This window comes from Leptodactylus fuscus, chromosome 5, assembly GCF_031893055.1.
Source record: "Leptodactylus fuscus isolate aLepFus1 chromosome 5, aLepFus1.hap2, whole genome shotgun sequence".
NCBI classification, from domain to species: Eukaryota; Metazoa; Chordata; class Amphibia; order Anura; family Leptodactylidae; genus Leptodactylus; species Leptodactylus fuscus.
In genome coordinates this window covers 65,471,838-65,489,032 of record NC_134269.1, presented here as the reverse complement: position 1 = coordinate 65,489,032, position 17,195 = coordinate 65,471,838, and the positions used below count along the sequence as shown (strand labels likewise).

The window sequence follows — 17,195 nt, the reverse complement described above, 5'->3', positions numbered from 1 at the left end:
TTGGTTTAATTCTCATAATAAAGATTCAATACCTCTTCTTTTTTTTTTTTTTTTTGTCTTTTTATTGTAAATAGAATTTTACCCAGTTAACTAGTTGCATGGCATTACAGGATAACGTAGATCTTAACAAACACGTCTGATTTCATCCATCTCTTCACTGGGTGGTTTAGGCCTATCAAACATTGTATTTATGTCATCACTTGGATTGCCAGTCACAATAATCCAATGATTCTCATTCTCTTCCACTCTGTGTCCATTTAGGTAAGTGTGTGCAGTGATCTCACATTCCTTGCCAAACAATGTCCTGCAATCATGAGAGATATGAGATGTGAGCACAAAGTGATGTCACTACAGATCAACTCTGATACACATATTATTTCTATCATTTGATATTTAGATATTCGATACTGGATTTTTTTGTGCCCAGTTTTTCAGGCATGACCCTTCTTTGAGTAAAATGACAAAGAAGTAAAAAAAACAACTTTTTTTTACCTCGAGGAAAAAAAATGCTAGAAAATAAATAGATGGTAAATACATAAAACTTATAACTTTGCACACGTAACCGAAACCTACAATTGTAATAATTTAGTGTGGCAAGGGTGTGATGGGGGTAGAGCCATCAGCACTGCCAGATTCATCATCATTTACGCCAGTTTTCTTGAATAATTGATATCTGAAATGATATTAGACGATCACAGTGGTGGCGGATGTGCCTGATTTATGGTGATGTCTGCACCTTATCATAAATCAGGGTAATCCTTCGGCATCATAGGGAGCATAAAGACCAGCGTATAATATGTCAGTCTTGATGAATCCTACCTAGTGTAGGCTAATCATTTCCTATATGATCCACAATTTCCATCCTCAGAACTTATCCTTTATACATAGAAGACTTGGTGCACATAACTTTCTACTTGGGTCAGTATTTTAGCCACTGATATGTATTTTCTTTACATATTTATTACTAATTACAATGTGACTTGAGATCCCAAGAGTGCCAACTGGGTCCCTCAGAAGATTCAGATGGCAGTGTGTCTAGATTCAATGCTGTTCAGAGCCAATATCATTCAGCCCTTATCATCCAGCCAACAGAGAGATCAAGTGGTAAGTGCTTTTGAGCCTTCCTTGGAACATGGAGGCAAATCTACTGTACTGTACATGTTATTACAACTTCTGTGATAGCAATGCAGAATGAGCAATGAAATAATAAGATAAACCCAAATAAGATAACAATGGATTATGCATCTTACCATAGTATATACTTCCTGAGAACAGCTAAGCATTGATTTGTTTTGCTGTGAACAATAAGGACTTTGGTGTTTGCCTGAAATATTAAAAAGATTTGTATTAATATCTAGTTACTACAATACTTATTCAATGATCACTGCACATATTTAAAAAAAATTGTACTATCTAGTTTCAGACATAGGAAGCCTTTTCACAAATCTATTCTCTAGAATCAGTACTAATTCTGAACCCCCTCCTGATGTGTGTTATAATAAGAGTATAGAGGATATCAGGTTTTTAAATATGGTAAGTGCTCAGAAGTCGAGCCAGCACCATAACTAGTTTCTCCACTGTTTTATACAGAGTAGATCCGGTGGTAACATCACAATCAAAGTCCTCTCTGATCACAGGCATAAACTGTTTCTGTGGTCTCTGTTTCAGTAGTATTGTAGCGTATAGTACAAGCGATCTAATAATCGTAGGTACAAGCCACCTAGGGGAAAATGAAAACAAAAATAGCATTTTATATGCATTTCTTTAGAATGCATATAAAAATAATACAAAAATAATCACAAATAGATTAGGTATCGCTGTGTGCAAAAATCCAAAAAGTCAGAATATGGCAGCTAAAATAATGTTTTGCATTTTCAAAGATTTTAATTTTTGTATTACAACATTAACAAAAACTATATAAATTTGGTGTCACTGTGATCATGACATCCCAAAGAATATATAGAGCATGTCATTTTTACTGCATAGTGAACTTCATAAAAAAAATCCCATGACAAAACAGAGTAAATGCAATTTTTCACTAATTCCGCCTCATTTCAATTTTTTTATCCCTTTCCAGTACATTGTTTAGAATATTAAATGGTACCATTACAAAGTACAATTTGTCCCACAAAAAATAAGCCCTCGTATGGCTCTGAGAACAGACCAATAAAAAAGTTATGGTTTTTGGAAGATGAGGAGTAAAAAACAAAAAGGCAAAAAATTAAAAATGGACAGGTTAAGATATCATCTATCCAATTAGAAAATAGTGGCAAAGAGAACAGAGTCAAGATGAAGTGCAACTCTCTAAAAGTCATCCCCTGACCAGATTATATTAATAATTCTTAAGAATAATATTAATAATACCACTTTGTACCATGTGTAACTACATTTACATATTCCAAAAACTAAGTGGAATTTTTTGCTATAAAAAGTTTTCATGACTATAATGCTCCCTCTACTGGAAATTCTGTATATCACAGTGGCACAGATATTGTCCAACAAAGAAAGGCCTATATTACTAAGGCTTTAGTGCTGACTAGTAAAGCTGTGGCAAATCGAAACCTATAATAGGGTGCCTGCCAGTGGCGTAACTACCGTGGTAGCAGCAGTAGCAGCTGCCACAGGGCCCGGGACATTAGGGGGCCCGGTGACAGCCGCTACCGCTGCGTTTTTTGTTTTTTTTAATAGGCCGTTACTGGCTGGAATTACTCTAGCCGGTAACGGGCCCCATATACTTACCGATCCTGGCAGGGGCCAGGATCGGTAAGTGACACCGCGGGCCCCACAAGCACAGTTATACTCGGGGGTCTTTTCGGGCCCCCAATTATAACGATCGGAGGCCCAGAGAGGTAAGAAGCATAAAAAACACTATTACTTACCTCTCCAGGCTCCGCGCAGGCTTCGGCCTACTTGCGTGATGTCATATGACCTGCGACACAGGGCCCTGTCACATGATGTCCCGGAAAATGGCCGACGGAGAGGAGGGGAGTCGGGAGAAAGGTAAGTAAGAGAGTTTTTTATGTTTGTATCCCCCCCTTGGGTCTCTGATTATTATACTCTGGGGTCTGAAAAGACCCCAGAGTATAATAATTGTTCATGGGTGTCCACTATAGGGACATAATGCTGTGTGCAGGGGCCACTATGGGGACACAATACTGTGTGCAGGGGCCAATATGGGGACCAATATAGTGTGTGCAGAAATGCGTGGGGGGGGGGGGTGGCGGCGGTGGTTGGGGTCAGTTGGTCGAGGTCTTCAGCGTCGGTCGGGGGGGGGCCATGTCAAAAGTTCGCCACGGGGCCCCGCCATTCCTAGTTACGCCACTGGTGCCTACATATATAAATAAGGAATGACATACTTACCGGAACAGGCAGTCCTTCAAATTCGAGCCTTAGCTGTGGGTCCAAGTAAACAATCTGCCAGCAGGTCTCAAATGATAGTTGGTCTGTTAAACTGACCTCTTGTAAATGGGACTTCTTACTGCTCTTAAGAAATGATTTACGGTCACTTGTCAGATGTAACTGGAAAAAAAAAAGCATAGCAGAATCTGTGTGCATACAAATAAAAGATGACAGACTGTGATGTGCATGTGCTGATATTTCATAATCAGTATTAAAGGGCTTCACCACAAATTTTTGGTCTCAGGGAGGAAGCAGGGTATGGTGTAATATGGAAAAAAAAAAACATACTCACCTGACCCCGATGCTTCAGTGTCCGCCGCCGCTGTGCCGTTGCTGTAAGTGCTGTATATAAATGACATGACCATTTCCTCAGCAGTCATGTGCAGCATAGGACTTTCACCATCAAAGGCATGGCATGCTAGTCTTTACAGTGGAGGCAGACATTGGTGTTCCGGGGACAGGTGAGTGACTTTTTTTTATGTTTCTCCTTCCTGAGTTCTGAAATTCGTGGCCAACCCCTTTAACTTACAATGTACAATATGAGCACAGGAATCCTGAAAGGCAACTCTGTTTCAGTATAAGGTAATATCAGTTGTACTATGAAACAGATTTGCAAGAGCTGGGACAAGCCAAGTGACAATCTGTGGGAACTAAAATAGTGACTACAGTCATGAGAAAAACAAAGTAAGAAGAAAACCATTGTAAAGAAAAGTGGGCCAAAATGATGTAAGCAATTGATGAAGTCATACAGAAAAAATTAGGTAAGGCCAGATATATTTTATCATGTCTTATTCCTGAAATGTAACACCATAGAAGTCAAAAAGTGTGAACTATATTGCTTATGGAACATAATAACATAACATATGTATGTTATTTATTAAATTAATATTTATCTAATATAAGGTATAAGAAGTAAAGGGCTGTGGAATTTGTTTGACGTTAGACAAGTAAACTAGCTAAATAAATATATTATAAGCACTGGAATCACTTACATGGCCCATGAAGTCTTCTGCTGTCCTCAAGACAAAATTCTGTCCATAGCACAAAGGTTCTCCGGGTTCGCTGCCATCTACACTGTCACACAATACAAATAGGTACAGTCACTTTACATGTAAGGTTATGCTCACAATCCATTCTTTACTATCCATTCTTTTGCTCTGTCGGAGGAGCAGCAAAAAGGAAAAATGAGGTCTGTCGGATGTCAGCATTATGTTTGATTTTTTTTTTACTAATTTTTTTTTACTAAAATTACCAATTGAAAAAGTCGGGCTTGCAGCACTTTTTTCATCTGGCGATTTATAACAGATCTGATTGACATGACTGAGTGCATATGGAATTCTGTTCTTCAGAATTTTACCAGCCCTCATCCCTAATCTCATCCAAGTACAGGAACCCCAAGATCAAGTCTGAATACCTTCCAACAACAGAGAACTGTGCAGGGTTACGCCACATCTATACTGTCATCCTCTCTGTCTCCTGCTCTGCAATGATTTGTATAATAGTCAAATCTCTACCCCATTTTCTATAACACTAGTCCTGGGTACAAGGAACCGTAGTATTTGCTAAGAGTCATGGATAAATAAACTACTCAGTTACAATAATTCAGAAAAGTCAAACTTTGCTATCTACGAGCATGTGATAATAATACATACCTAGTAATAATGAAGGCATTTCTGCCGCAGGGTTTCACATTGCTGCTGGCACTGACTCCACATGGTGCTGTCAGCTGACTCTTCACATGTATTGCACTTTCCTCGGGGTTTACGGATAGGGTATAGTTACTGTACACTGGAGATGGATTGCTCAGTGACTGCTCACTGTTTTCTGGATTAAGCAACATGACCGTATCTCCAAAATGAAGAAGTCCATCCTTACAAATAGAGAGCTCTGCCTGATTCATAGAGAGAGAAGTATTATACATATTTAAGCATACATATATAAGAATTTTTCTAATATGAGACCCTGTCATTACAATGTAACAGTATTCCAAAGCATTATAGCCTGTGAATAGTATACTGACAGGCTCCCTATAAGGCCATGCCTAGCAGCTGTGTTGCTGGGGCTGATAGACTGACAAAGGGAGCACCTCCCTCTCCCAAACACCGTAGATGCCATGGTCACTATGGATTTAGTCTGCTGGTATGGACCTTGGCGGTTGCATTGGCAGCCATGAATGCAGTCTTATGAGCAAACAAGGCAGTGTCCACAAGATCATCATTACATACAGTACTGTACATGTCCATTCTGTAAAGGCTGTGGAATATGTTGGTGCTATATAAATAAAGTGTATTATTATTATTATATTATATGATGGGGGAACTGATATATAAGTCAACAGATAAGGAGAAGTAGGTCTCATACTGAATAGTATGGTATATTTGATAAGAAACAGAAATGGAACAGAAATAATAAAATAAAGGATAAACTCACAAACACAAGTGACAACCAAATATGAGATCTGAAGATGTATAAAACTTTCCATTACAAATGTCTCTGTTTATATTCAGCTCCTGGTGTGAGTGATGCCTAATAATTTCTAGTACATAGATAAACACAAGGGGGGGGGGGGGGGATTTACTGACCCATCTATGCCAGTTTTATTGTGTAGATCATTATATGTGTCGCATCTTTGGCACATGGCCCCTTTTTTGCACTGAAGTTGCACCACATTGTTGGTTTGCAGCCTGCGTGACACTTTTTATGAAATTATATGAAGTGGGATGGGGAGAAAATTATTGAAAATTATACCAGAAATCCACACCGGTTTCTGACTGGCGCCATTTTTGGGCACACAGAATCAGCTTAAAAATTTCAGCACATCTCATGTCAGCAGATGAATGGATTAAGATTGGTGTAGGAAATGCCAAGCTTAGTAAATTCCTCTTGTTGTAGATGGATCTTTTACCTTTTTTAAAACATTTTTCTTCAGATTGCTTGACTTTTGTATGAGCAGCTCTCCTTTTTCTCTTTTTTCCAAGAAATCTTTCAAGAGATCCTAGATTAAAAAAATATATCATTAACACAATGCATAGAGGTCACCATTTGTCTGAAACAGTGATCTATGGCATAATATATATATATATATATATATATATATATATATATCCTACTAATATTATTTTACTATAATAATAATAATTATATAATTATAATTATGATGAACAAACATCCAAACACACAAATGTGAGAGTTTGTGTGTTTGGATGTTTGTTCCTCAATGACGCAAAAACGGCTGAACAGATTTAAATGAAATTCGGCACATAGATAGATTCTAACCTCGATTAAAACATAGACTACTTTTATCCCGGTAAATGACATGGTTTCATGACAGTTATGAATTTAGGTTCACATACTATATTAAACAGCTCTTAGCTGCAGCCTTATCTCAGCCAGAGCTGTTATCACTCTGTGTAAATACACCCTAACCCTCAGTGTATAGACAACTTTGCATATTATCTGATCTGCTCCAGTACTGACAAACATGGGCAAACACCTTTAATCCAAATTGGCAGTTTGCCAATTTTTAACATGCCTGGAAAAAGAGACTCTAATTTGCTGCAAACAATGAGAATTATGAAGGTAGCCAGAAGTCACAGACTTCTTCTCAAGCACAGCTGAGGGGGATCATCGACGTCAACAACACACTCATTATATGGTGTCCCAGTGAGGTGCTGAGATGCCGAAACAATCCCAGGCACAGTACAAGAACCAAGTTCAGCGGTAGGCCAGCTTGAGAGCTGCCGAAACGCAGGGGCATGCAGATCATCAACACCAACAACACGCTCATTATATGATGTTCCAGCGAGGTGCTGAGATGCCGGTACAATCCCAGGCACAGTACAAGAAACAAGTTCAGTTGCAGGCCAGCTGCCGAAATGCCGGAGCATGCGGATCATCAACGCCAAGAACACGCTCATTAATATGGTGTCCCAGTGAGCTGCTGAGATGCCGCAACAATCACAGGCACGGTGTGAGGAACAAGTTCAGCAGCAGGACAGTTTAACAGCTGCCGAAATGCCGGAGCAGGCAAACCATCGACGGCAGCAATACTGATCAATGAGACTGAAGCTACATTACTTATTTCCCTACACTCTTCTATAGGCATGTGATACATACTACATTCATGTGGAGATTGTCTATAATGATAGACAATCACATATAAACCTATAACCTCCTTGCTGTAGTTCTGAGATCCGGGTGAGGGTCAGTGCACACAGAGGTTTTTTGGCGCTGATTTTGACGCTGAATCCGCCTCAAAATCAGCCTCCAAAAAAAGCCACACACACAGATATCACAGTACAGGGATAACACACACAGTGATGTCACAGTACAGGGATAACACACACAGTGATGTCACAGTACAGGGATAACACACACAGTGATGTCACAGTACAGGGATGATATACACAGTGATGTCACAGTACAGGGATGATATACTCAGTGATGTCACAGTATAGTGATAATACACACACAGATATCACAGTACAGGGATAACACACACAGTGATGTCGCAGTACAGGGATAACACACACAGTGATGTCACAGTACAGGGATAATACACACAGTGATGTCACAGTACAGGGCTAATATACACAGTGATGTCACAGTATAGTGATAATACACACACAGATATCACAGTACAGGGATAATGCACAAAGTGATGTCACAGTACAGGGATGATATACAGTACACAGTGATGTCACAGTATAGTGATAATACACAGTGATGTCACAGTATAGTGATAATACACACACAGATATCACAGTACAGGGATAACACACACAGTAATGTCACAGTACAGGGATGATATACAGTACACAGTGATGTCACAGTATAGTGATAATACACAGTGATGTCACAGTACAGGGATGATATACTCAGTGATGTCACAGTATAGTGATAATACACACACAGATATCACAGTACAGGGATAACACACACAGTGATGTCACAGTACAGGGATGATATACAGTACACAGTGATGTCACAGTACAGGCATAACACACACAGTGATGTCACAGTACAGGCATAACACACACAGTGATGTCACAGTACAGGGATGATATACAGTACATAGTGATGTCACAGTACAGGGATAACACACACAGTGATGTCACAGTATAGTGATAATACACACAGTGATGTCACAGTATAGTGATAATACACACAGTGATATCACAGTACAGGGATAACACACACAGTGATGTCACAGTACAGGGATAATATACACAGTGATGTCACAGTACAGGGATAATACACACAGTGATGTCACAGTACAGGGATAATACACACAGTGATGTCACAGTACAGGGATAACACACACAGTGATGTCACAGTATAGTGATAATACACACAGTGATGTCACAGTATAGTGATAATACACACAGTGATGTCACAGTATAGTGATAATACACACAGTGATGTCACAGTACAGGGATAACACACACAGTGATGTCACAGTATAGTGATAATACACACAGTGATGTCACAGTATAGTGATAATACAGTGATGTCACAGTATAGTAATAATACACACAGTGATGTCACAGTACAGGGATATTACGCACACAGATATCACAGTACAGGGATAACACACAGTGATGTCACAGTATAGTGATAATACACACAGTGATGTCACAGTATAGTGATAATACACACAGTGATGTCACAGTACAGGGATAACACACACAGTGATGTCACAGTATAGTGATAATACATACAGTGATGTCACAGTATAGTGATAATACACACAGTGATGTCACAGTACAGGGATAACACACACAGTGATGTCACAGTACAGGGATAATACACACAGTGATGTCACAGTACAGGGATAATACACACAGTGATGTCACAGTACAGGGATAATACACACAGTGATGTCACAGTACAGGGATAACACACACAGTGATGTCACAGTATAGTGATAATACACACAGTGATGTCACAGTATAGTGATAATACACACAGTGATGTCACAGTATAGTGATAATACACACAGTGATGTCACAGTACAGGGATAACACACACAGTGATGTCACAGTATAGTGATAATACACACAGTGATGTCACAGTATAGTGATAATACACACAGTGATGTCACAGTACAGGGATAATACACACAGTGATGTCACAGTACAGGGATAACACACACAGTGATGTCACAGTATAGTGATAATACATACAGTGATGTCACAGTATAGTGATAATACACACAGTGATGTCACAGTATAGTGATAATACACACAGTGATGTCACAGTACAGGGATAATACACACAGTGATGTCACAGTACAGGGATAATACACACAGTGATGTCACAGTACAGGGATAATACACACAGTGATGTCACAGTACAGGGATAATACACACAGTGATGTCACAGTACAGGGATAATACACACAGTGATGTTACAGTATAGTGATAATACACACAGTGATGTCACAGTACAGGGATAATACACACAGTGATGTCACAGTACAGGGATAATACACACAGTGATGTTACAGTATAGTGATAATACACACAGTGATGTCACAGTACAGGGATAATACACATAGTGATGTCACAGTACAGGGATAATACACACAGTGATGTTACAGTATAGTGATAATACACACAGTGATGTCACAGTACAGGGATAATATACACAGTGATGTCACAGTACAGGGATAATACACACAGTGATGTTACAGTATAGTGATAATACACACAGTGATGTCACAGTACAGGGATAATACACACAGTGATGTTACAGTACAGGGATATTACGCACACAGATATCACAGTACAGGGATAACACACAGTGATGTCATAGTATAGTGATAATACACACAGTGATGTCACAGTATAGTGATAATACACACAGTGATGTCACAGTACAGGGATAATACACACAGTGATGTCACAGTACAGGGATAATACACACAGTGATGTTACAGTACAGGGATATTACGCACACAGATATCACAGTACAGGGATAACACACACAGTGATGTCACAGTATAGTGATAATACACACAGTGATGTCACAGTATAGTGATAATACACACAGTGATGTCACAGTATAGTGATAATACACACAGTGATGTCACAGTACAGGGATAACACACACAGTGATGTCACAGTATAGTGATAATACACACAGTGATGTCACAGTATAGTGATAATACACACAGTGATGTCACAGTACAGGGATAATACACACAGTGATGTCACAGTACAGGGATAACACACACAGTGATGTCACAGTATAGTGATAATACACACAGTGATGTCACAGTATAGTGATAATACACACAGTGATGTCACAGTACAGGGATAATACACACAGTGATGTCACAGTACAGGGATAATACACACAGTGATGTTACAGTATAGTGATAATACACACAGTGATGTCACAGTACAGGGATAATACACACAGTGATGTCACAGTACAGGGATAATACACACAGTGATGTTACAGTATAGTGATAATACACACAGTGATGTCACAGTACAGGGATAATACACACAGTGATGTTACAGTATAGTGATAATACACACAGTGATGTCACAGTACAGGGATAATACACACAGTGATGTCACAGTACAGGGATAATACACACAGTGATGTTACAGTATAGTGATAATACACACAGTGATGTCACAGTACAGGGATAATACACACAGTGATGTCACAGTACAGGGATAATACACACAGTGATGTCACAGTACAGGGATAATACACACAGTGATGTCACAGTACAGGGATAATACACACAGTGATGTCACAGTACAGGGATAATATACACAGTGATGTCACAGTACAGGGATAATACACACAGTGATGTTACAGTATAGTGATAATACACACAGTGATGTCACAGTACAGGGATAATACACACAGTGATGTCACAGTACAGGGATAATACACACAGTGATGTTACAGTATAGTGATAATACACACAGTGATGTCACAGTACAGGGATAATACACATAGTGATGTCACAGTACAGGGATAATACACACAGTGATGTTACAGTATAGTGATAATACACACAGTGATGTCACAGTACAGGGATAATATACACAGTGATGTCACAGTACAGGGATAATACACACAGTGATGTTACAGTATAGTGATAATACACACAGTGATGTCACAGTACAGGGATAATACACACAGTGATGTTACAGTACAGGGATATTACGCACACAGATATCACAGTACAGGGATAACACACAGTGATGTCATAGTATAGTGATAATACACACAGTGATGTCACAGTATAGTGATAATACACACAGTGATGTCACAGTACAGGGATAATACACACAGTGATGTCACAGTACAGGGATAATACACACAGTGATGTTACAGTACAGGGATATTACGCACACAGATATCACAGTACAGGGATAACACACACAGTGATGTCACAGTATAGTGATAATACACACAGTGATGTCACAGTATAGTGATAATACACACAGTGATGTCACAGTATAGTGATAATACACACAGTGATGTCACAGTACAGGGATAACACACACAGTGATGTCACAGTATAGTGATAATACACACAGTGATGTCACAGTATAGTGATAATACACACAGTGATGTCACAGTACAGGGATAATACACACAGTGATGTCACAGTACAGGGATAACACACACAGTGATGTCACAGTATAGTGATAATACATACAGTGATGTCACAGTATAGTGATAATACACACAGTGATGTCACAGTACAGGGATAATACACACAGTGATGTCACAGTACAGGGATAATACACACAGTGATGTCACAGTACAGGGATAATACACACAGTGATGTTACAGTATAGTGATAATACACACAGTGATGTCACAGTACAGGGATAATACACACAGTGATGTCACAGTACAGGGATAATACACACAGTGATGTCACAGTACAGGGATAATACACACAGTGATGTCACAGTACAGGGATAATACACACAGTGATGTCACAGTACAGGGATAATACACACAGTGATGTCACAGTACAGGGATAATATACACAGTGATGTCACAGTACAGGGATAATACACACAGTGATGTTACAGTATAGTGATAATACACACAGTGATGTCACAGTACAGGGATAATACACACAGTGATGTCACAGTATAGTGATAATACACACAGTGATGTCACAGTACATAGACAACATACACTTGTTGCAGTACAGGGATAATACACACACATAAAGATCACTGTGTACGCTGTGACATGCTGTCTGCAGGTTTCTCCAAGGTCACAAGCCCCAGCTCTATATTCCATACTACAGGCGATCATGCATCATCTGTTACCTCGTCCAGGGACACGTCCTCATTCCAGTTGCCCACTCGCACATTGGGGTTGAAGGTTCGGACACTCATACTGATGGTCGCCCTGGCTCTAGTCTCCAATGTGTTACAGCTATGGGAACATCAGTCTGTTTACTGCTGCTATAGCAACCAAGTATCACAGAGGCTGTTCTGTCTAACCACCAGCAGGGGGAGTATACTAACGAGGAATAGAGGAAGACTAATAGTCACAGAATATACTGCTAATACATATATCACAATTCTCTTATCAGTGACAACTGAAAACACGTTATATTAGTAGCAGTTTTGATTTTGGCCATATTAGATAACATTGTGTACGAATATGAATGCCATTTTGTTGTTTATTCTGTACAAGTGAGGGATATATACTGACTGGAGACCTATATTTTATACCTGTATTTTATTTTTGTATGTAATCTAGTATAGCCTTAGTCCCCATGTAGTGAGCCGCAGCCAAAAAACGTTACGGAAAAGACTGCGGCGGACACGCTTCACAGCTATTTTCCGCAGCATTTTTCACAGAAAGTCTGCAGAGTTTTCCTATAACTATATATATATATATATATATATAAAAATCCAGTCTGTCAGCAACTTGAATTGGATGGAAAATGTCCTTTTATTGGAAAAAGCAGTACACCACGTATCGGTCCACACTGGGACCTTTCTCAAGTGCAAGTGCATTTTGCACTTGAGAAAGGTCCCAGTGTGGACCGATACGTGGTGTACTGCTTTTTCCAATAAAAGGACATTTGTTTTTTTTCTATTTTTTCGATAGTTTTTTTCTATTACAAACCCTTTTGCCTGGAAAGGGGTTTCTGCCGGGCAATTTGTGGGATAATCCCCAGATTTGCTGGTGCTGCTGCAACTATTATATACAGTCCTATGAAAAAGTTTGCGCACCCCTATTAATCTTAATCATTTTTAGTTCTAAATATTTTGGTATTTGCAACAGCCATTTCAGTTTCATATATCTAATAACTGATGGACACAGTAATATTTCAGGATTGAAATGAGGTTTATTGTACTAACAGAAAATGTGCAATATGCATTAAACCAAAATTTGACCGGTGCAAAAGTATGGGCACCTCAACAGAAAAGTGACATTAATATTTAGTAGATCCTCCTTTTGCAAAGATAAAAGCCTCTAGTCGCTTCCTGTAGCTTTTAATCAGTTCCTGGATCCTGGATAAAGGTATTTTGGACAAACAATTCAAGTTCAGTTAAGTTAGATGGTCGCCGAGCATGGACAGCCCGCTTCAAATCATCCCACAGATGTTCAATGATATTCAGGTCTGGGGACTGGGATGGCCATTCCAGAACATTGTAATTGTTCCTCTGCATAAATGCCTGAGGATTTGGAGCGGTGTTTTGGATCATTGTCTTGCTGAAATATCCATCCCCGGCGTAACTTCAACTTCGTCACTGATTCTTGAACATTATTCTCAAGAATCTGCTGATACTGAGTGGAATGCATGTGACTCTCAACTTTAACAAGATTCCCGATGCCGGCATTGGCCACACAGCCCCAAAGCATGATGGAACCTCCACCAAATTTTACAGTGGGTAGCATGTGTTTTTCTTGGAATGCTGTTTCTTTTTGGACGCCATGCATAACGCCTTTTTTTATAACCAAACAACTCAATTTTTGTTTCCAAAATGAAGCTGCCTTGTCCAAATGTGCTTTTTCATACCTCAGGCAACTCTATTTGTGGCGTACGTGCAGAAACGGCTTCTTTCTCATCACTCTCCCATACAGCTTCTATTTGTGCAAAGTGCGCTGTATAGTTGACCGATGCACAGTGACACCATCTGCAGCAAGATGATGCTGCAGCTCTTTGGAGGTGGTCTGTGGATTGTCCTTGACTGTTCTCACCATTCTTCTTCTCTGCCTTTCTGATATTTTTCTTGGCCTGCCACTTCTGGGCTTAACAAGAACTGTCCCTGTGGTCTTCCATTTCCTTACTATGTTCCTCACAGTGGAAACTGACAGGTTAAATCTCTGAGACAACTTTTTGTATCCTTCCCCTGAACAACTATGCTGAACAATCTTTGTTTTCAGATCATTTGAGAGTTGTTTTGAGTAGCCCATGATGCCACTCTTCAGAGGAGATTCAAATAGGAGATCAACTTGCAATTGGCCACCTTAAATACCTTTTCTTATGATTGGATACATCTGGCTATGAAGTTCAAAGCTCACTGAGGTTACAAAACCAATTTTGTGCTTCAGTAAGTCAGTAAAAAGTAGTTAGGGGAATTCAAATCAATAAAATGATAAGGGTGCCCATACTTTTGCACCGGTCAAATTTTGGTTTAATGCATATTGCACATTTTCTGTTAGTACAATAAACCTCATTTCAATCCTGAAATATTACTGTGTCCATCAGTTATTAGATATATCAAACTGAAATGGCTGTTGCAAACACCAAAATATTTAGAACAAAAAATGATTAAGATTAATAGGGGTGCCCAAACTTTTTCATAGGACTGTATATATATATATATATATATATATATATATATATATATATATATATATATATATATATATATATACTACCGTTCAAAAGTTCAGGGTCACCCAGACAATTTTGTGTTTTCCATGAAAACTCACTTTTATTTATCTAATAAGTTGCAAAATGAATAGAAAATATAGTCAAGACATCGACAAGGTTAGAAATAGTGATTTTTATTTGAAATAATAATTATCTCCTTCAGACTTTGCTTTCGTCACATAATGCTCCATTTGCAGCAATTCCAGCCTTGCAGACCTTTGGCATTCTAGCTGTTAATTTGCTGAGGTAATCTGGAGAAATTTAACCCCATGCTTCCAGAAGCCCCTCCCACAATTTGGATTGGCGTGATGGGCACTTTTTGAGTACCATACGGTCAAGCTGCTCCAACAACAGCTCAATGGGGTTGAGATCTGGTGACTGCACTGACCTCTCCATTACAGATAGAATACCAGCTGCCTGCTTCTTCCCTAAATAGTTCTTGTATAATTTGGAGGTAGTTTTGGGTCATTGTCCTGTTGGATGAAATTGGCTCCAATCAAGTGCTGTCCACGGGTTATAGCATGACATCGCAAAATGGAATGATAGCCTTCCTTATTCAAACTCCCTTCTACCTTGTACAAATCTCAAACTTTACCAGCACCAAAGCAACCCCAGACCATCACATTCCCTCCACCATGCTTGACAGATGATGTCAGGCCCTTCCAGCATCTTTTCATTTGTTCCTCGGGGACCTGTGAGGCATTGATTTCTCAAACTAGAGACTCTAATGTACATGCCTTGTTGCAGCGGGGCCTCCCACTTCTCTTTATACTCTAGTTAGAGCCAGTTTGTGCTGACCTCTGAAGTAGTACTGTAGGAAATCTTCAGTGTCTTAGCAATTTCTCACATGGAATAGCCTGTTTTCAGCTGTGCTAACATACTTGCACAAGGATTTTCAATGGTTTTCTAAACATCCATTCATCCATGTACCATTAGAACACTGGAGTGATGGTTGCTGGAAATGGGCCTCTATACACCTATGTAGATATTGTATTAAAAACCAGACGTTTGCAGCTAGAATAGTCATTTACCACATTAACAATGTACAGAATGTATTTCTGATTCATTCAATGTTGTCTTCATTGAAAAAAACAGGGCTTTTTTTTTTCAAATATAAAGAAATTTCTAAGTTACCCTAAACTTTTGAATGGTAGTGTATGTATTTATATATATATTGTAAGCCGATGGTTGGTCAGGTAATGGAGGGGGTGTACAGTACATCTCACCCAGACTACTCAGGTGGGTGAGATGAGAAAACTCCAGGAGTGTTTGTTCTCAGCAGACAACTTTCGTCTGCTGAGCATTTTGGTAAATGCTCAGTACTGGGCTGGATTTTTAGGAATGGCAGGTAGGTTGGTAGTGGGACCTGTCATTCCACCCCCCTCCAGTCCACACTTTGGGGATGTTCCAGCAGTGACTCAGCTGCAGAGAGTCTCCTTGTCAAGGAAGCTTAAGAAGCCAGCTCCAGCAGCAACACTTTGGCAGAGTTTGGCTGGAGAACTGACAGAGAGCTCGTATTTTTGGAGCTGTGTCCTGAATGATTCTACTGGCTTTTGGATTTCTGTTATTCTAGGTGAGGTAACCTATTCTATGTTTAGTTAGAGCCTAGCCGGGCAGGGATTTATTTTTGTATTGTTTCCTTTTGTTGCTGCACTACTTTTTTGAGTGAAAATAAACTCTACCTTTGTTTTGGACTAAAAGAAGCTGGACTTGTGTGTCTATGCCACCCCACCTAGCAACCCCAGACCCTAACTATATATATATATATATATATATATATATATATATATATATATATAAAGAGCTCAACGGAAAAATGGCCTAAGTCCACATTTTGTCATATTTCAAATTATTACCTAGAAAGCTTCTTTGTACCTCGTTCTATGCATTGGGTTTACAAGGT

The 17,195-nt window shown here is 39.3% G+C and overlaps 1 protein-coding gene across 1 annotated transcript; it reads right to left on the bottom strand.

Moving 5' to 3' along the window:
- Positions 1–88: 88 nt before the first annotated feature.
- Positions 89–12,893, bottom strand: CFAP161 (cilia and flagella associated protein 161). The gene is made up of 7 exons (XM_075276183.1): positions 12,723–12,893; positions 6,305–6,394; positions 5,052–5,290; positions 4,392–4,473; positions 3,361–3,519; positions 1,251–1,324; positions 89–304 (listed from the first exon to the last, which is right to left on the bottom strand). Exons 1-7 carry the CDS (start codon positions 12,789–12,791, stop codon positions 124–126), a joined length of 894 nt encoding a protein of 297 aa, XP_075132284.1. The 5' UTR covers positions 12,792–12,893; the 3' UTR covers positions 89–123.
- Positions 12,894–17,195: the final 4,302 nt, after the last annotated feature.